The sequence below is a fragment of the Micropterus dolomieu genome, linkage group LG03, assembly GCF_021292245.1.
Source record: "Micropterus dolomieu isolate WLL.071019.BEF.003 ecotype Adirondacks linkage group LG03, ASM2129224v1, whole genome shotgun sequence".
Taxonomy (NCBI): domain Eukaryota; kingdom Metazoa; phylum Chordata; class Actinopteri; order Centrarchiformes; family Centrarchidae; genus Micropterus; species Micropterus dolomieu.
Window position 1 is genome coordinate 9634660 of NC_060152.1, and position 21232 is coordinate 9655891.

Below are 21232 nucleotides of genomic sequence, written 5' to 3' on the forward strand. Positions count from 1 at the left end.
TTCAGTTATTAATTTGTTGATAACTTGTGCTTCATGTACGTCATGAAGTTCAGTAAGAACAGGTCTGAATGCAGAAGCACAACTCGGAGACCTGACTTCTCAGTAACATTTCATGGTTACTCAGAAGTCAGGGAAAGCAAAAAATATAATATATATATATATATATATATATATATATATATATAAACAGGCAGACAGAGAAGAACAGGCAAACCCAAAAGGTTAGGCAGAGGAGCAGAAGTCATAGGCAGGCAGGGGGTTTAACAGGCAGCTTGCAGGCAGATGGTAACAAAAGGCTAGACCGCTAAGGCCAAAGCACAATGGGTGAAAATGGGCCAATATATATACTGCAGGGATAATGGGGGAACAGGTGTGCATGTAGACGGAGAAGGTCAGGTGGTGGGGGAACGCCGGGAACAGGGGTTAGTGGATGACAGGAGACGGTAGTGCATGGCAGGAAAACAGTTGTCTGGCATTTTGTTTCTAAAGCTGTTTCTATTGCACTTAATTGCATTTCGTTATATTGATGCACCTCAGCCAAGCCCAATCATGCAACATGCATTTATTTTTAAGAATTTCTGGCATTTTTCCTCTGTTTATTCCTAAATTAAATATGCGCATAAAAACTGATGGATGGAAACACACACACATACCCACGAATCTGCTAATTTCAATTGTTCTTTTCAAGAGAATATGATTTTGTTCAGTTATTTCCAATTGTTTCTAATTGCAGTTTTTTCCATCATTGTTAAGCTACTGAGTTGTATAAGGCAATACTGGTCCAGCTCTCAACAGTTCAGATAAAGGTCTCAGCCACTAGTCATTTGAGATTTTATGAAATAAAAATCTGTCAAATTATTACTCTGTATACTGTATTAATAACAATGGATTTCACTGTAATCAGTCCAAACTAATCTTGGCCCTGTCTGATAGGGGACATTATTCAGTTTCAAATTCTAAATGACAAAAAGAAGAGGAGCAACAGATGACATTTAAAAAACGTACAGCAAAGGACGCTGAATAAAATTCTACTTGAGCCACTAATCGATATTGCCCTTCAGTAGTAGGAGACCCTCAGACTAAAGAGGAAACAAAGCACTGCGGAGCATTATAACATGACTTTGCGGCCTGACTCTTTGAGATTGGCCTGGCTCTAATTTCTTTGGAGAGAGAATCTCCATTAGGGCGAGCATCATGGGAGCTTGGTGGTTAGTAAGACTGCCTCATAAGCTCAGGTTCACCAGTCTTATTCTGACACTAATAAATAAATAAATAAAATAAAACTAATGAAAAGAGTAAAATGAGAGCAATTATGACTGTGGAATTTATACTGTATTGTAGTGATTTGGCAGTGAGGATGATGCTAATACATTAATATTGATGTTTTGATGTTGGCAATTAATGCTAATGCTAAACTTGCACTACTTTATTGACTTGTCATCATTCTTTTATTATATTGTCACAGACTTATGAATACACCACAATTTGCTAATGAGGGATAATAAGGTTAATCAGTCAGTCAATCAGCAGATGTTTGTAGTTCTGTCACATCCTCATCCAGTAACCACATCTGCTGTTGTCATGGGGATTCATACTGTAAAGTAAAAGTATGTAGAGAGTTGTCTGATCCCCCCTCAAAATTAGGTTGCTTAACACAGTTAAAAGATAAGTCTGGTGATATTCTATATTTTACTTACTGTCAACAAATCCTATGAAAAGACTAAAACAAACAAAGAAATCGATCCTACTGACGAGTATTGTCTGTAACCATTTAAGTATGATAAAGAATATTCACCTGTGCCACAATGAGCTACACTGGGTGACATGTTCATTCATAACGATGAACACAATATCAAAAACACCGTTATGCTCATTAGCACACCAAACTTGTGAATGGAGTCGCCAATAAATGCACTTTTTAATCCTGGGTGAAGAAAACCACAACCACCGGCTGTTAAAGGACATAATGCACTGTTTCTGCAATCTGTCTTTCTCTGTGCTCCACAATGAACAAAATTATTTTCCATATAACCACAAAAGTCATAGCATAATCATGTTACTTACTGTTTTATAAAACTTGAAGCTAACTGCCCCTGGACACCAAAAACACAACTTCTGTGTTGACTAGAAATCATGCTGAATGAAGAAATACATCAGTCGCACTGATCAGGTCAGGCCACAGTATTCCCCCAAACAGAAAGCAGCTAACAGGAAGTCAGTGTCAGGCTAGTCATGGTGTCTCAAATGTGTCACCTCTTACATTTATAAAATCTTTTAAACAAACATTCAAATCGGTACACTGGAATGTGTGGCCTGACTTTTTGAGATTGGTCTGGCTCTAGTTGATTTCTTTGGAGAGGGAATCTCCATAAGGGCAAGCATCATGGGAGTTTGATGGTTAGACAACAGCCAGACAACATATCATTGAATTTAAATTAAATAAACTGTCAGCTACAACATTCATATCGGCACACTGGGATGTGTGACATGTTCCACAGAGACTTCACAGCTTACTGTGTGCATTATGCCCAAAGGATTTCAAAGGGAATCAATCTACCAGCTATGCCAGTTATTATATATGTTACTATATTCACACTAAAAAAAAACCACAGCCTAAGTAAAAACACATGTTTCTGATGACTACAGTGCATTATTACTTTACATAAACACCACTGTGCTGCTTTACTGCTGACTGAGGCTTTTGCTGAATGTGACATTTGACAATTTGATCTCTTTCTCTTCAACAGAACGGTGAGGCATCACTCTTTGAGGTGAACATCCGTTACGTTGGCGGGTTGCTGTCGGCGTACTATTTGACAGGACAGGAGGTAAGATTAATAGATGTCTGTTGTCCCTCTACTCTAGCGAGATCTGCCGCTTCCTTTATCCCCAACCAGCCCTGCAGTTTGAATGATGAATAAGCTGCCTCTGAGCGTGACTGCATTTGTGTATATCTGTGTGTATTGTGTCACCACATTTCACATCACTGGTTTTCCAACCAAAACAATATTGCTTGCTTATACAGTATACATAAGGCTCATTGTTTTTGTACTTATTTTCACTTTTTAAAGGAGAAGTTGTTGTCTTTACTGCAGTTAACGGCAAACAAAACCTTGTTTTGACAACCAGATACGTTGCTGAATTCGTAATGTACAGTATAGTGTATAATATTTTATTTAGATTTCAGCATCTTAATCAGTGCTGCACAGTTTCAATAGAATTTCACATTTAAACAGTTTGTCTTTATCCAGTTGCCAGCTCCCTTAATTTTTTCAACCATATTAGCAAAACATATATAATACATCAAATAAAAATATTTTTTTTTAAGTAACCTTATGAGCTAAATTCTGTTACATGCTCTGCTAAATGCAGATGGAAATGGAAGATTACACTGTTGAAAACACAGATTACAATCTGCTGCTTAAATCTATTAACTTTTTGATTCTGGTATTTTAACTGCGATTTGATTTGTTGTTGCAATAACAAAGCATTGTTGAAATGCTCCACCGCTCTGATTCGGGTCTCTGACAGGATTTCTCTCCATAGCACTGGTGGCAATGGCTCAATGGTATAATAGTATTTTGAGCCATCCGCCCATGCCAAAATGACATTCCTCAGAAATGAAGTTAAAATAATTAAAACTAGTTCTCATAACGTGAAACTACAGGAAAGTTAAATTATCCGGGAGAGTCCTGTGTTTCTATAATAGGTAACATTAGGATATTAGTTAAACAAAACATTTGAAATGGGTATACATCATTTTGAAAAACACTCCCGGAACCAGCGACTCCTCCCACTTACGGCAACTCTATATGTAGCTAAAGAGATAAGAAGAGAGTCGGTTAAGTACGTCATGTAAGTAATTTAAGAGAGTATAGCATGGGTTTAATAACCTTATTGCATTAACATTGTCATTACAGGACTCCACTCTTTATAAATGTGGGCTTTTTCGGCCGCATGCTATTTGCTCCATCTTGTAGAAGTATTCTTTTAAAAAAATTCATACCGATCAGAACGGGAAGGTTAAATTTAGGAGGCAAAGCGAATGAGAATTGCTTTTCTCTGCTTGAAGGACTACCACAGTTCTGTCCTTGAAGAAGCCGCAGTCGCTCCAGTGAAGCTGCACAGTGTAAAGGCCTGTGGTTACGATGGACAGCTACCAGGTGTGAAGCTGTGAAACTTTATGAGTGTGTGAAGCACGGCCTTGCCAGAAAAGAAGTATGAGTTCTCTGTAAACCTTGGCTGGATAAATAAAGGTTTGAAAATTGCTTGTGACAACCACACAGCACAAATGGTCCAGTTCATTATCATTGCATAGTGAAGTCACTGGAGGTCAGCATGTCACCGTAATGAGCATCTGCCTGTAGCAGCCTCCTGGAGCGTACACTCACCATACACAGCAGTTATACTGTTTTGAACGCCGCTCTATCGAAGAGGCTAGAAGCCTGTGTGCAGAAGCTGCATTAATGGAGAGAGGATCCAGTGATATATGACATATGAACATTCAAGTCTGTTGAATAGACATTGATTTGCAGGCCGAGCGAGTTGAGGGGAGACCAGTATAAAATTGTCCACCACTACTGTATGAGTGAAATATGAATACATTCCTGGAGCAGGATATATTGTTGAATCCATTATTCCACATTTGTGTGCCATTGATGCCATGCAGAAAATGTTCTTCTATTTTATCCGCTGGTGACATATGGAAATTTCTATATATGACATTGATAATGACATTTTCTAATTGGAGTGTGTGTGCGAGTGTGCAAAGAGTGTATTATCTTTGAAGTTTGCTCTTGTCTCTCCATGTCACATAAGGACATAAGCCCCAACTAGTCTGGGTGGAGGAAAACCCTGTAAAATGAAAGAGACAACATACAGCAGCTAGCTTTTCAACACTTTTATATCTTTTTAGTGTGCCTTTAAGTTCTGGTCTGGCTCGTGTTCATACTGATTTACTCCAAACCAACCAAGAGGAGTAAAGTCATATGAACAGACAGGTAATTCATTCATTGGACGGCTTTGGGTGGAAGTCATCCTGCATCGTCATGCACAGGGCAATCTAATGAGTCTGACAGTAAGTCATTAAGGTCTTTGTGACACCTTATGAATGTGTGCATGATCGTTGGCGTTCAAAAAATGGTCATTAAGAAATAACTGATTATGAGCATTGTTAATCGTGACTGGATGGTGACAAACGGGTATCAAGAGGATGAAAAAGAGGCATTTTGTATTTTAATATCACAGGGATAGTTGTGTGGTTACAGATAGGGAGATAGCTTTCATAAGAGTGCACAATTACAGGATGGGGTTTATAGTAGTTTAGTATTTGAATTCATACCAGAGTTTGATTGACAGCTTTCACACCAATCCTAAATAAAACCAATGCACCAGCAGCTTCTTTTATTGCCCAAATTTCTTCCTCTCACCGCACTGAAGACATGATTGTCTTTGTGATTAGTGTATCCATCCATCTCTTGTTCAGGTTTTCCCCCACATGCTTTTCTTTGGTTTGGACGTTCTTGCTGTTTACAATACCCAATAGTCTTTCTTATGAGATGGAGCACACCATCTAAGTTTCCTGACGGACGTATCAATACCCTTTATGCCAGCAGCGTTATCCATCACATGGATCACTTGTGTGCTTTCTGTGAAGGGTCCCTGAGAGCGAGATTTATAGCTACCTGATCCCCCCTCCCCTCAGTTCCTCCATTAGGGACTTTTTCTAGGAGTCTGCTGTTCCATCCGAATGGTAAAACCGACAGATTGAAGGTCTGTCGCTGCTACAGAGCCTTAAATCACCTGCGATACAGTGTGGGACACTATTACGATATTGTGGGTCCAGCTTGACCAGAGGACATTGGGCAGCTGGCGCCGTTGTAAATGATTGCTGGGGAGCGGGTGATGGTTATGGCTCCTTGCAGGATGCAGTTTGCTGGTGAAGTGCTTGGGGCAAAACAGAAGCAACATCTGACCATTAATAACCTCCTGTTGTTTTGACTGCGTGTGTGTACTGTTTGTGTGTTTTCTTGGGGCCCCAGAAGTATTCTTGTTCGCCGTTATGGAAGGAGTCCCCAGGTTAAACATCTTGCTCAAATAGGTCCGGCCACGGCCGCCCCTGCTCTTTTTGCTGCTCTTTCATCATTCACGGTCACATACTCCTGGTCAGGCCAAATGGTTCCCACAGAAGTAGCAGTTATAGCACTGCAGGTGTTAGATGTGCGCGTCCTTCTGTGATGAGCCTACCTGCGTGGCCATTTGTCTATACCTTAGGGATGCATTACCAGTAATTCAACTCAATAATTTTTTGATAAATTGGATAAATGTTAAGTCTATAAAAAGGCAGGAAATGATAAAACATTTACAAGTTTCCCAGACCCCCACAACATAATCATTCTGCCTCCAGCAGTTGGTTTTATTTTGTAGTAGCAACCACTATTTGTACAGTTCAATAGCAGTTGCTGTTTAAAGATGCATTCAGAGAGTGAACATTTGTTGCGGCAGCAGGGCACAATACCATCACTGCAGCTCCCACTTTCCTCCAATCCTACCATCCTCACCACAGGCTGCTCCTATCCACCAACTGCAATCTCCTCACACAGCTAAAGAGTCAATTGTAGCTAAATAGAGGAAACAGATTGCAATATAATACTATTAATATATAAGTTTTGTGAAGGTTGTTTATTGTCTCAAATCACATAATTTCTCTTCATTGCTCTGTCTGCTGGTGAAGAGATAAGAGGTGTGTAGTTCACCTGGTGAGCTGCAGCGGTAAATTGAAAGAGATTATAAACTCCAAATGCATATAATTATGCATGTCCATGAGGATGGCTGCCACCCTCCTACTCCTTGCCGCTGATGCCGACTATTGAAAGCAATGGAAGCTGCAGATAGTCAGGTTTACTGGGTGAGAAACAGGATTTTGGGGCCCAAAATCAGGACACAGATGCAGGGCAGGATCAGTGCGTCAGAATTTATTAAACAAACACAAAGTGTACAACTTACGGTTGTAAAGTCCCAAAACCAACATGGTAATTCCGCAAAGCAGGGTATCCAAAAAACGACTGGAATATTACAAAACCCACAGGCAGGAAGCAATGATAATCCAACGTTCCAGGTAACAATATAAATCCAAAACCACACAGAAAGAACCAAACAGGCGAGAAGGCATGCAGACATACAGGAACTGATGACACACAGCACATACAAGACTGCACTGACGGAGAACAGAATCACAAGCAATAAATGCAATGGCAAAGGAGCAGGGCGGGACGCAAACAGGTGTAACACATTAGGATACTTAGACTAACTGGAAGAAAAACTAGACAGTGATAACAGACGCAGAGAACTTCAAACTAAAACCGGAAATAGGAACAACATGCAGAAACAAGGACTGGACAGAAAACTGTAAACGGACAAGAACACCACGAGACAAACCTCCAAACAGACTGTAATAAAAATAACCAGAGAACTGACAAGCACATGGACAGAACTGACAGACATGCAGACTAAAACCTAAACAAGCACACCTGACAGACTGTTTCAAAATAAAACAGGAAAATGGACGAACTGAAAGACAGATAAACCAGGATGTATTACTGTGTTGTACTTCTTATGGGAACATATTTCTTCACTGTTGATACTTTGTTTTTAAACAGTTAGTATACACTCGGGTGAATCCAATTTCCTTGTTACTGTACAAATTGTATTACTACTGCAGCTGCAGAGCTAAGCGCTAACAGGCCACCCAGCTGGGAACAGGCTAGCAAAGGTCAGTCACAATAGCTCTCCGGTGCTAACTGACTGTGAGTTCTTGCTTGTATGATTAAATAAGAATGTGATTGGCCAATTACAGAAAAATGATCAAAAATTAAAGACTATACTAATAGTGCTATTAGTAATTACTAATATTAGCTATTGTGATATTGTGTTTGTATCATAGGAACATCTGTTACATTTGAATCAGTTTGTGTGCAGTTCTGTGTCCCATATAATACATGTGGTGTCATACTGGTGTTTCTTTTTCAGAATCAGAAATACTTTATTGATCCCCGAGGGGAAATTCTTGTGTCACAGTTGCACACATTGCACGTCAAGGCATAAGGAATAGAAATAATAATAGATAGTAGGTAGTTAAAGAAATATATAAATATAAGAATATAAATATAAAATATAGAAAAAATATATATAAATGAGTGTGGATATGGATAATATTTACATCATTAAGAATTGTAATGTGAACAGTAATAGTGAATAAATAGCAGCAGAATTGCAGCAGAGAATATTGCACATTAATTATTAAACAGATAATATTGCACAAAAAGAGATAATAAGGTCCAGTTTAATAACTAAGGGCCCGTGTGTCAGACACTTAGAGGGAGGAGTTATAGAGTTTGATGGCCACAGGCCAGAATGACTTCCTCGGTGCATTTTAGGGGGAAGAGTCTTGCACTGGACTGGTTCTTGTGCATATTCTGTGTGCCCCTTTCTTCATCTCCATAACATGCATGCTTGTATGTCGGCTCAACCTCAATTTCTCCACTGCATGCCGACAAGCAGTCCTGTGCATACGTGGAGTGTGTTTTCATTTTTCATGTGTCCATCTATATGAATATAAATGTGTGTGGTGGGGAGACCTTGTTGCCTCACCCTCTTCTCTTAGCAAGGACAGAGAAGAGCGAAGGGGGTCTGGGAGGAAGGAATTCAATCAGCCTTGTGTGAAAATTGCCGGTGGGGCAGAGCTGAAGCAGCAGGTAGAGAGAGCAGCTGAGAGAAAGACAGAAAGAAAGTGTTCGTATGCTCATCAGCAGAGTGAAAGAGGAGATGAAGAGGGGATCAGGAGAGGTGAGGAAGAGAGAAGAGGTATATTTATGTGCTGATCAGCAAATGTGAGAGTGCATGAGAAGGTGATACAAGAGAGGCAGGAGGAGTGGATGGAGGGGAGAGGGGGGAGGACATACAGGCAGAGTTAGAGAGATTATAAAAGACAGAAAGAATAGGAAGATGCTATGAGTAGGATTCCTAGAAAAGGGACAAAGTGTTAACAAAACTAACTCATCCCCTTTTAATAATGTGCTATGTACTCCTACAATATAATTAGTGTGATAATCTAAGGTTAGTGTTTTACAGGGTACTATTGGAGATAGAGATGTTGAAAGTTTTGTGATATGACACCCAATAAAATGTTAATTTACCTAATTTTGTCATTGAATGCAATGGAAAGTGAAACAATCTATATTATCATATACTTGATATACACTTTTTGTTGTAGTTAAAGATGAGCCAAACATTTCAAGATTAACAGTAATACATTTTGCTGACTGTTCTTAACAGCTTGACTTCATAGTCCTCATAAAAGAGGGAATCCTCCTGACGAGACATCCTTTAGCCAGTCGGGACTGTATTTGTATGACAGAGCTGTAAAGATGCCACTCAACCTGCAAACTGTCGTTGAAAATTTGAGGGTCAGGGCCTCTTGCTTCCTCTTTGCTTCCCTTCACCCCAAAATCATGTTCCATCACATGGCCTGTCAACCATGGTTGGCAATTTCTAATATGATTGAACACCTGTGAGATTTTTCCTCAGTTTCATGATTATGATTTCTTAGGCGTTGGTATGATCAACAGTACCATGACGTGACGATGTTTAAAAAATATCTGAATGGAAGTCGACAAACTTAACACAAAGCTATTTTACATGAACACAACTGTGATTTGATAATGGATGGATTTATTTATTTATTTATTGTTAGAAAATACAACAATATAATTGCACAGTTCAACTATTCATCTGTGTTTCAGCAATGGGACTGCGCATTTACATGCTGGTCTTCCTGCACTAGCTGTACCACCTCCCCAATCCATTGTGCTTGTTCTCTAAAAAGAAGTTACTTTTGTCAATTGCTTGATCTTACAGTATAGTACAGACATGTCATCTACTAAAATGTAGCAAGGAACGAATAATATTTGCAGCTGGTAGAGCAGGTTATCCATTAATCGCTGGATCAACGGTTCGATCCTTGGGCAAAACTCTAAACTTCAGTTCCCTGCATGGTAGCTTTATTGTGTGTGTGAATGAGAGGCAAAATTGTAAAGCACTTTCGAAGACTGAATGTCCATTTAATAAAAGTGCAAGATAAGACTGCAAATACTGGATTTATAGTAAAAGTTGGTGATTGGTCTTTTTATAGTGGCAGAGTTTCCAGGTTCTGACTGCTCCCAGTGACATTCAGCCTGGTACAATTTTGAATATATTTTTCTCTACATCTCCTGGAGTTTTCAACTGCAGTTCTCCTGTTGTTTAGAGGAGTAGGATCCTGCAGCAGGCGATGATAGACAGCTGTCAGTCCCCCCGATTACAGCAGACAGGTGGGTGTACATGCACATGTTTTATTTATACATATAAACAGCCTGAGACTGACTCCAGCTGAAGAAGTTGACAGAATATGTAGCAAAAGTTAGTCTGTTGTTGGGTTATTTAGGATCATAGTTATATTTTAAATAAACACGTTCCATTAAGCTGTTAAAGTAAACAGCCTAAAACAAAATAGCTCGATAATATAGACACTAAACATGAAAAGTGACTTAGTCGCTTATATGTAACTAAAAATCCTACTGCAACAGTATGCTTGCATTGTTTAGACTGTCATCTGAGCCTAGAGGAAATGATAATTTTAGAATTTATATTTTTGTGGTCAAAAGAACAACAATGCCATGGCATATTAAATGCAATTGGGGGAATTATGTTTTTAAAACTCCAATTTGTCTGTGGAAGGGCTCCTGGACTCCCCATGTAATTGGTCCTCTCCCATGTGTGACGGACTATTTCTGCCCATGAAAGATGCACAGAGGCAGAGAAAAAGAAAGACAGACAGATGGGATGGAGAGTCAAGAGAAGAGAGGCAAATAGGCCGAGGGGGGGAAAGCAAGCAAGACAAAGTAAGGAGAAGAAAGAAAATGCAAAGCCAGAGAGGGAAGCAGGGGGGGAAATTATAGCATTAGCATGAAGGAAGTAGAGAGAGGGAGAGAAGGAGAGAGCGATGCATACAGAGAGATATATTTTCCTGCTGTAGACAGGTAAGGATTAAGAGTCATCATTACAATCCCTGGTAACAGCCATGTTATGAACCTCATTTTACTCTGCAAAATCTTATCAAGCCAACAAATAAAGCAAAGGTCATTCTAAAAATACAATTTCTGCTAGATTATACAAAGCTACCTGTCAAGGCATATGTTTTTTGAGAATTGAAATTCTGCTGTGGTTCTCCTTGGGTGGAAATAAACACTTTATTCTGTTACCTGCTTATTTCCATTCTGTTCACACAGTCACATTCATGCCTATAACCAGTCTGTGGGTTTCAACCTCTTCTACATCCCTCTGGGATGAGGGACGAACTGTTTGTGAACGTTGTGAGAAAAACCAAGGGCCACGAATCTAACCTTTTCTACCTTGGAGAACTAGAGCCGAACACTAAAGTACTGTGACATTCCAGGTTTGTTTGTTTTTTCTCCACTAAAGTTCATAAACTTTAATTTTTGTTTATGGCCTGTGGGTCTCTTTTTGTTTTTTTTGTTTTTTTATAAACCTGGTGGCATCATATTTTTAGATGCTTCTTTGTGAGGGAGTGCACTGGGTGAGGGGTATAGTGTTTGCACCAGGCCATGTTGTTTTCCTTCTAATTTGGGTGACCCACTTCTGTTTCCAAATATGGTTTTATTTTGGGTCAAAACACAGTAGAGCGCTCACACACAGACAACATGAATATCACACAAATCACACTGAAAAAAATGCAGTAAATTCCTCTGAGAAGTGACAGTTTCTTTATTTGTCTTTATTTGAATGTTTATTCTCTCTGTTGCAGCATCCTAAGTGCAGAGGGAAACTCAGTCGTCATGTTAGTTCGCAGTGTGTGCTGCATGCATTAACCCCCTCAAAGTTTGTTCTTAGACTGAATCATTTGACCTTTATTCGCCTGCTTAAGAAGATCATGCAGAGCAAATTGATATTCATAACACAGCCAGTGTCGACTAGTATGTCTTAAGACTCAATCACAACCTGATACGCAGGAAGAATATGAAAATGATCTGCCTGTGTACATGTGCCTGCACGTCTATTTTTCTCTCTGCGTCTCTCATTTCTCCAGAAGCGCCTCCAGAAACATTTCTGCAATGATAGAGCTGAATTCAAAATGTGTTATTCTGAGATTTTTCTGTCTCTAATTTATATGTTTATATTATGATAAATGCAACATGTTGTTGTACCCTAAAAAATATGAAATTGAAATTCATTTAAACATTCAACCTTCTGGGCTACATTTCATTATAGTGCATGGTGGGGCTTGTGTACCAGTGAAGTTGCATTTCTGTTGGGTGTACCCAAGCTTTTTTCATGGCTACACTGAAGTGGGAGGCGTGTCTCAGAGAGGCTGCAGTGGTGTTTTGATATTGACTATAACTATGTGTGCTTTTGCTGCCCACCTGCGATGGCACATTCATGGATCCAATTTTCAAAGATTAAGCAAAGAGTGTGTGCATGAGCAGCTTATGTCAAGAGTTCACAAACTGTTTGTTGAGGATATGTTGGCCAATTTGCATGCACATGTTGTGGTTTCGGTATGCACCATGATATACACCAAGAATTGTGTACCTGTTCTATGAATGTTTAACATGTCCTGTAGCCAACTAGCCCTGTGGTTGGTTGTGTGGTTGGAGTCTTTGCCTGAAGTCACTAAACTGTTTCTTTAAGGGGGCTTTCACACCTACCTCGTTTGGTCCGGACTTTCTGACTTTTCAGTTTGATCCGAACCAAAAGAATAGGTGTGAAACCTCCCCCGGAACAAGGTCCGGAGCAAACAGACGAAATTTGGTCCGACGAAAAGAGGTAGTCTCAGTCCGGATCAAACTAAACCATGGTCCGGTTTGTTTCTAGTGTGAAAGCATTTTTTGGATGGTTCAGACTTTCAGACTATTTACAGGAATCAAACACCGTTAATCCATTACCAGTACCAGCTCAATTCGCCTCTACTTGCCTCGGTTTTGGCCCGCTGTCCTCTGTTTTGGACCCAGAGATAGTAGCCCTAAATGTAACTGGTCATCATAGCAACGCCACACACAACTGCCACAACGTAATTTTCAATGGAACACACACACCAGCAACCAACATACAGCTGTCTCTTGATTTAAGTTAAAAAGTTGAGTGTAAAGACAGATAAGCGGTATGAAAACCTTACAGCTCTGTTTTCCTCTGCCGTTGTTGCTGCAGCGGTCTGTGTGACTATGGGAGTGGAGGGCTCTGTGAGCGGGCAGCTGGCCGGCCTCACGAGCTCCTCCCGCTGTTTGGCTCAGGCTTCCCCCACCGCCACCTGCACAGTTCCTCAACTTCGAAAATTTTCAAGCACATTTTTGTTCCGCCATCATTTTGTGTAAAACTGTCAATATTCTAAATCTACACAGTTGATTTCTCACCTCAAAACTTCTCAGAAGTGGATAATGAAATAACATATGAAAATTGTAAAATATAAAACTTCTGTTGCTGGCCTCTGTCTGGCGCATGCTATTATGATGCAGTGAATAGTGACGATTGTCTCTGACCAATCAGTAGACTGCTGTGTTTTCACATCACATTTTGGTATCGCCTCAGCTCGCTTGGAACCTCGACGGAGGTGATAAGAATAAAAAGTACCTGGTAGCAAGTACAGGTACAACTTTTCCCAAATGGAAAACCAAAAAAGTCGAGGCGAGCTGGTACCATGCAGTGGAAAAGGGGCTATCAAATATGCATCAAAACATGAACTTTGGTTCAGACCTTGGTGCAGACTTTCAGGTGTGAAAGCTCCCTAACATTTTACTGCCAGAACAACATCGGACATCTCCTATAAGCCAATTTAATTTATGGTACTCAGTGGTGATTCTGCACCTTGCTCTCAGGGACATCAGAGTGCTGTGAGACAAAGCACTCTGCTTTTAAAGAAACAGAAAGCTGGTAATTTGCTTAGTCATGACTCATGCCAGGCCCTGCCACACCTTATGGTAATATTGCCTCCTAATTTGACCTAATTTCCCACTGCGCTGCAGTTCCACCATCCGCCCCCGGCCTCAATATTATTCAAATGTCAGTTGCCAGGCCATATGCACCTGCATCATGCAGCACTGACTGTGTACTTTTTACTGTGTGCCACTGACTCAAAAACATAATGTGATCTGAATAAATTATTTGCAGAAGCACCTGGGTGCAGTTGCATCTTTTTCATCTGTTTTTACCAGCTTGGGGGAACTGTATTTTAAGATTTTTGCCTGTTCTTTCTTGCAGATTTATAGGTATCTCTTTGACTTTTTCTATAAAAACATTGTTCAAAATCATTAAAACTTTTTTTAAAATCTGGCCCATAAGTGAGCCTGCACAAGTTGTGGTTAACTTTCCCTGTGTTTGTGCAGCAAATGACGGCCCTTTGTGTCTGCCCGCTGCTACTCATCCCTCTCCCATCACCCAATGCAGCAGCCAGCAACAGAGAAATGAGAAATGCTGTGATCGTGTGTCCCAGTAGAAAGAGTTAGGCTGTAGTGGAGATAAATTTATGCCAGGTGGTGATTTTTTTTTTTTCTTCCACAGTACAATCCGTTACTGTATACGGGGAGCCAATTGAATAAATCTGATCCTCAGTGGTTCAGTGGGTGCTGATATTCATCAGTGTGTGCAAGGAGAGGATCGCTTTTCAGCCATCCTTTAGGGAGAGACAGGGATATACTCTCCTGCCAGTTGAAGGGTACAGTGCCTCTTCTGACACCCAATCCCCTATCACACTGGATGCCTCTTACATAAGCCGTGCAGAGAGGCAAAGAATAATGTGAATATGAAGTCTGGTTGCAGTGGGAGATATATGGTTAGCTGGTGCAGGTGAGGAAAATTGTAGATGGACATACTATGTTGTGTAAAGGATGCTAAGTGTGTCTGTATGGTGATTATGTAGAAGAAGAGTAGTGCTTATTGTAATTTAAAGGAATGTGAAACAACTGAGTTTACGGAAATAAAAACATCTACTAATTTGTGCTTGACCATGATCTTTGATATCATCGGAAAAACATAATAGCTTTACTTTAAATATTTAAAAGCTTTGTGTTTTATGTTAATTCACAAATGTTAGCATACTAAACTAAGATGCTGAACATGGAAAACATACCTGCTAATCATCAGCACATTAGCATTGTCATTGTGAGCATGCTAGCACACTGACATAAGTTTTTAGCTCAAAGTACAGCTGTGTCAGCCTCAAAGAGTGGCTAAAATGGCTGCAGTGTACACTCAGAGCTGGTTACTACAAGGTAAAATATGCGGTCTAGCATTTCCATTCAATTGCAACACCAGTTCATTTCATGTATACTCATGTTTCTTTTAATACCATGTAGCTACCCTTCTGCATGTGTTGGCTAATTAAGGCATTTTCTGCTTTCCAAAATGAAAACTGGAATTCATTTACACAAAGCCTGGTGCTTCATACTGTTATTCTGGCATCACAATAGCTTTAGCACTGGAGTTGGGGAAAATAAATTAGTACAGTAAGTGTAAATGAGCCTAAACTCTCTTGTGTGTTCTGCTGCCTCTGTGTGCGCAGTGGCTGCCTGTGTATTTTATCTGTTTTGTCTCTTTTTGCTGAAGAGCCGAAAAGTAGTCTTGGAAGAAATTTCATTTCTTCAGATCAAACTCGATCATCATAATCGCACAGTAACCTGCCGTACACCGTAGTCCCCACTGCAGGCTTAGCCATGAAAGCAAAGCTCCCTATCCCAAACCCTCATTCTGCTCTGTGTACAAACACCTAATCCCATTTGTGCAGAGTTAAAATAACTGTGCTCAGCTCCACTCTTACACCTTTCAGTTTTATTATGGAATTAAGAGGCACTGGGTAAGAACAACATCCCGTAACCAGCAGCTCACACATCTTGCATTATAGCTTGTTCAAATGTTGTTTGCATCAGAGCGTGCAGCTTATTTAATATTTGTTTGGGTCTTGTACAGTCTGTTAATAATAGCTCACTCACTGAATAAATCTGTCACTCAACAATAAACGAGGAGCTTGTTTGCCAGAGCTCCAGCCATGCCGGGCTTCTATGGATATGTTTCTGTGAGTGACATGATTAAGAACGTGTTTTCATACTGCGAGAAAAACACAGGTGCTTTTCTTTTCTGTATGTTGTCGCCCTTGATGTGTCCCTACATTCTCTTGATCAGTCTGTTAGTTCTTCCTGTAAAAATCTTTCGATTAGTTTTTTGTTTTGTTTTTTAAGCGGTACATAACAATTTTGCAGAAGTAATTGCTCTCAGCATGGAAGAGCTTTGGCACAAACCTCAGTAGAAGCTCTATTGAGAGACTGATGGAATTTGTGTGCTTCACAAGTCATGCCAGTCAGTGAGGACGCGACACAGACCAAACAAATCAAATCCAGGGGATCATTAGGCTCTTCTTAATGATGTCAGCCTTGTGGCATCCAGGCCTTTTCATTCAGGCTTTGCATAGCCTACAGCCTTATTTATAAGCTTCAGTGCTCCACTCTGTCCATCAGCAATTAAAGGAGAGAAAGAGCCTTTTCATGCTTCTGCGGATGAACGGAAGACATTTAAACAAAATAGAAGTATTCAGTATATACTTTTGATAGACAGCAGATGCAAAGATCTGTAGAGTAAAAATGCAATCATCTGAGGCAAGAAGTGCTTTTGGATGTTTCATCCCTGAAATAAGACAGTACAGCATTTGATTTAGTAAAAGAGGCACCATTATTGCCTCGGGACACTATACAACATTATTTAAGAGGTCAGCGAGCTGGCTTTTAACCGTGAAAGTATTGATCTGGATGGCTTTGGCTGCGATCAATGCCTTCCTGGAAATAGTCTGTGTGTGGTGAGACTGGTGGCTGATTTGTCACTGGAGAGGTTGAAAGACATAGTATTGTATACAAATCATGTAGTTCTGCAGTCACCGTAAAAGAAAAAACAAAAACTCCTTTGTTAGCAACCACAGTTTACATAGCAAAAGGCTACAGCATTTAAATGCATTCATCCCTACACCTCTTGTTTCCTTTGATTTGTATTTTTTCCAAAATGTCTGTATTGTTTAATTCAGAGTGGATTGATGAGTTGTGTAGAAGCCAGTATAATATCATGTGGGAAGTGATAGGATGTCAAAAGAGCCCACAGCCAAAATGAGAGTCAATTACAGTTTTGCCAGGAGTCTTGCCTATTTTTCTGTTGAAGCTGAAAAAAAGAACAAAAACATGGAAATTTGAATTGATAGTATTTGTTTTTCACACCGAAACACACACCATGGCTCATACTGCCAAGAGGGTATTTTGAATTCAGACAGTGTTTGCCATAACCACTCTTTATTCAAAACAAGACCCCATGGAATTGGTCTGGGTGGCGGCCTCTCTAAACATGAGCAAGAGAGATAAACGAGTGTGCTAGTGTGAGTCTGTACATCTTTGCATGTGTGTGTGTGTATGCGTGCGTGCATGCGCATGTATTGTTTGTATACAAAACAATAACTCTTCACCAAATATGAAAGGTGCAGCACATTGAATATGATGTCCCACTCTCCCGAAAAACATCAGTACAGTGTCACAAAGAGGAGGCAAGATGGTCGCAGCCTCAGAACAAACAAGCCGTAGCAGAACAGCTGAGATTGTTGACAGCTAAGTTGATTCAAAGTGAATTTGTCGGTCAAGAGGAAAACTTAAGCTGCGATATTGCCACTGAGGCAGCATGACAACAATATGAAAAATAGTCCAATTTGGTCTAGAAGACTAAGTCTGTCTTACTGAATTCCATTTTGGCTGATAAATGTCTCTGTGCCGTCCCCAGCTCAGCCATACAGCGCAAACTGCTGCCACTTTTCAAGTCCAGATGTAATTGAGTGTGTGTTTTTCATGGAGCTGCAGTGGCCATTAATTAAGCACATAAAAAGCAGTGCATTAATTGTGGGACAGGTTAGAAAGCCAACTTGCACTAATCAATTAGATGATAAATAATGAATGAAAGCTACCCATTCACCGCCTGAGGAAATTCAATTATTTATCATCCTCACTTTTTCCCTGGAGGAACCTCCACATCTGTGTAACAGCTCAGGTAAATTATTGGCTTAACATCTTCACCACAGGCGACTGCAGGTTTGTGTGTTGAACAGCAAACCACCAGCCACAAAGCAGACATTAACACATACATAGGTACATAATAGGGCTGAAAGATTTTGGGAAAAAATGTAATTGCGATTTTTCTGCCAGATATTACGATTCGATTTGCGATTTATTTATTTTTTATTTAGCTTAAGTTCAATATTCACTGCAGTGGTGGCCCAAAGGTTAGAGAAGCGAGCTTCAGACAGGCAGGATAAAATCTGGGTGTGGAAAGTAAACCAACCAGTGCCTCCCTCATTTACCACCACTGAGGTGCCCTTGAGCAAGGCCCATAACCCCATCATCTCCAGTGGAGCTGCTTAGTTGCCAGCAGACCAGGCTGCGGTTCAATCACTACTGGGCAGCTTCCAGGTGTGAATGCAAAAAAAAAAAAAAAAAGTATTTTTTGACAGAAGCAGCGTCAGAAGATGAGCAGATGAACCGGGCAGGAAGTCGGACACAGAAGGGCATAGAGAATCAAGTCGATTTTCAAAATAAAACACCCTGTGCAGACTCCCGATCGTATATATCAACAATAAACACAGTTAAAACAGACAAAAAAGAAACAATTTAACTATGTAGCCTACTTAACCATGGCAGAAGCAAAAAAATCAAGGACAGCTGAACAAATTTAAAAAATCTGAACAAGTCAGCAAAATTAGGCAGGCAAAACGCTCTTATTCTGAAATTCCCCATGTGTAATATGTAGCCTGCACAGAGTGGAACGGGACGGACTCACAGCTCTCTGTTAGCCATAGTTGAAGCACACAAAATGACAAATTAATAACACGTCAACAACAGTTGGGCAGGCTAAACGCTCCGATGCTGAAACACTTCATTGTGAGTTCACATTGGACAAAATCGCAGCACAGTCGCTGCCTGTTTTGTTTCGCCTGATGCCATTATCCCATGTTTTCCTTCAGTTTCGTTTGTTGTTGTAAAATGTTCACGCTCTGATTGGTGAGTAGGACCGTAACAGGAGAAGCATGGCGCTTGTGATTGGTGAGCAGGTCTGTCACAGAAGGATGACAACGGAATGAATTTATAACTACATGACTGTTTAAAACAGGTTAGATGCGCTGCATAATTAACCTACATTTTAATCTAGCGGTCTTCACGATTAGCTAATCGCAATTTCGATGTGAAAACGATTAATCGTTTAGCCCTAGTACATAAAGACAAAACCCCTTGCACACATTATCTTTGATCATAGGCAGAGGAGGTAATTGTTCCGTTTCTTCACATTTAGTGTAACACAACTAGCCAGTGGGCCGGCCCTTAGTAATGCGAGCAGAGATTTGGAAGCACTCCCCTCAGAGCTGATGATTGGGGAGGATGCACGGCTATCAGGGCCAGGCCAACTGCTCCTCGCTCTTCCTCACCAACAAATAGCCCCTACCTGACTTAAATGTATCATTACGGCTGCAGTGCATGTCCTTTTGCTCACTGTGTGGGTAATGGAGACCAGTCTCACTGCTGCTGACACGTCCTTCAGCTGTCGATCAAAAGGACATGTCCAGACACGGTTCCTGAGAGATGCAATGATGATATACTGGCTGGTGTAAAAAGTTATATTGAGTTTGTTCCAAAGTTGCAGTCATAACTTGCAACATTAAGTCATCTTTGCTCACTCTATTTTTACCTCCTTCTCCCCTTTTTCTGTCCCTTTTCTCTCTTCAGCATTATCTTCTTTATCTCGGTTGTAGCATTACTCCATGTCCCTGCCAGCTGGATGCACGGCTTCTTTCTTTTCCCCTCTTCTTTGTATTCTCCTGGAATGGTGCAACTCGAAGCTGCACACAAAGTCAGGTCACCCTGGGATAAAGGAGTCAGCTCACAGACTCCACCTGAGGTAGTTATGCTTCAGTGTGTGTCTGAGGAAAGAGGGGACGCAAACAGAGTGTCCCCTCGGGCCTGTGGGGGAGAGACTGTGTTCACAGCAGGCCTTCGGCTTGGGGACTTCATACATCTTAGTGTTGTGGTGACAGAGTTTGTTCTCTTGGTCTCTCACTCTTTTCTCTGTCTTTTTGTAGCCAATTGCAAACCACATACAGTACACCACTGATTAAAACTGTCTGGCGAACCGAGCAGCACAAATTTCTGCCCTCTTATATTTTTTTGAGCCCCTTTAGTCTTTTCAAGGACCTTTTTGTTCCCGTATGTCTTGAATTCGAGTTCATGATCCCTCGTGGCTACATGAGGCAGAACTGTCCACACACAAACTTTGCAAGGCTTTTTCAAAGAAAACTTCCATCTATACCCTGATGATAAATTATAATCCTGTTTACAGTATGTAAATGAAATATTGTTTCTTTCCAACTCTTGTTTTATCTGCTGTTTTGAATATCATTGGTATTTGTTTTTCACCTCAGTTAACTCCTGCAGTCCATTGGTATTAAGGGATGAGATTAAATATAGAGATTTCTACTGCGATTTCCTATTGTTGATTGCTCTCAGGCGAGTGGCAGTTAGAAATATGATTTCTACTGTGAATTCAAGGCTGAGTATGGCCATCTGTTGACTGATGGCTTGCTGCTGCTGTGGACATGCAGCTTGTGTCAAACAGCTCAAGCTCTACAGTCTGTACCACCACTGTGGGTGGTCTGATTGAAGTCCGAGGACACATTTAGTTATGGCAAGCACAGATCACACTTTGATGGTTGAAAAAAATAAAAAAAACCTCCCTAGGAAAAGCAAACGTTTGAAAAAAATCAATCCTGAGTGTTTTACAACTGTGCCTTGCAACAGTCAGTGCTGGGGTTTTGAAAGCTATTCGCCTATCAGTCACTACCCACGGTCTGGGCTTACAGTCTGCCTAGTCATGCAGGAAATACAATATCTGTGCGGTCACACTGTGCTTTATAATTCCAGGGAAAGTCTGTAGTGTACAGTACACAGGTTCTTTTAAAGCAATTTGCAGCTTCACAGTTAGAGTAACACACTCACAGAAGCTACAGCTTGTGGTGTTACACATGCTGCACATGTGAATAAGGCGTGAATAAGATCAAAACAACATCTGTACAGCGTGTTGAAGTCAGTATAAAAAACACATGGATTGTGAGACACAATGC

At 40.5% G+C, this 21232-nt stretch overlaps 1 protein-coding gene across 1 annotated transcript in view; it reads left to right on the forward strand.

Moving 5' to 3' along the window:
* Positions 1-2140: 2140 nt before the first annotated feature.
* LOC123968031 (mannosyl-oligosaccharide 1,2-alpha-mannosidase IC) overlaps positions 2141-21232 on the forward strand; it is a 68628-nt gene continuing 49536 nt past the window's right edge. The window contains exons 1-2 of the mRNA XM_046044501.1: positions 2141-2170; positions 2748-2828. Of these exons, the coding sequence (XP_045900457.1) occupies positions 2141-2170; positions 2748-2828 (111 nt within the window). The remainder of the gene's footprint in view (positions 2171-2747; positions 2829-21232) is intronic.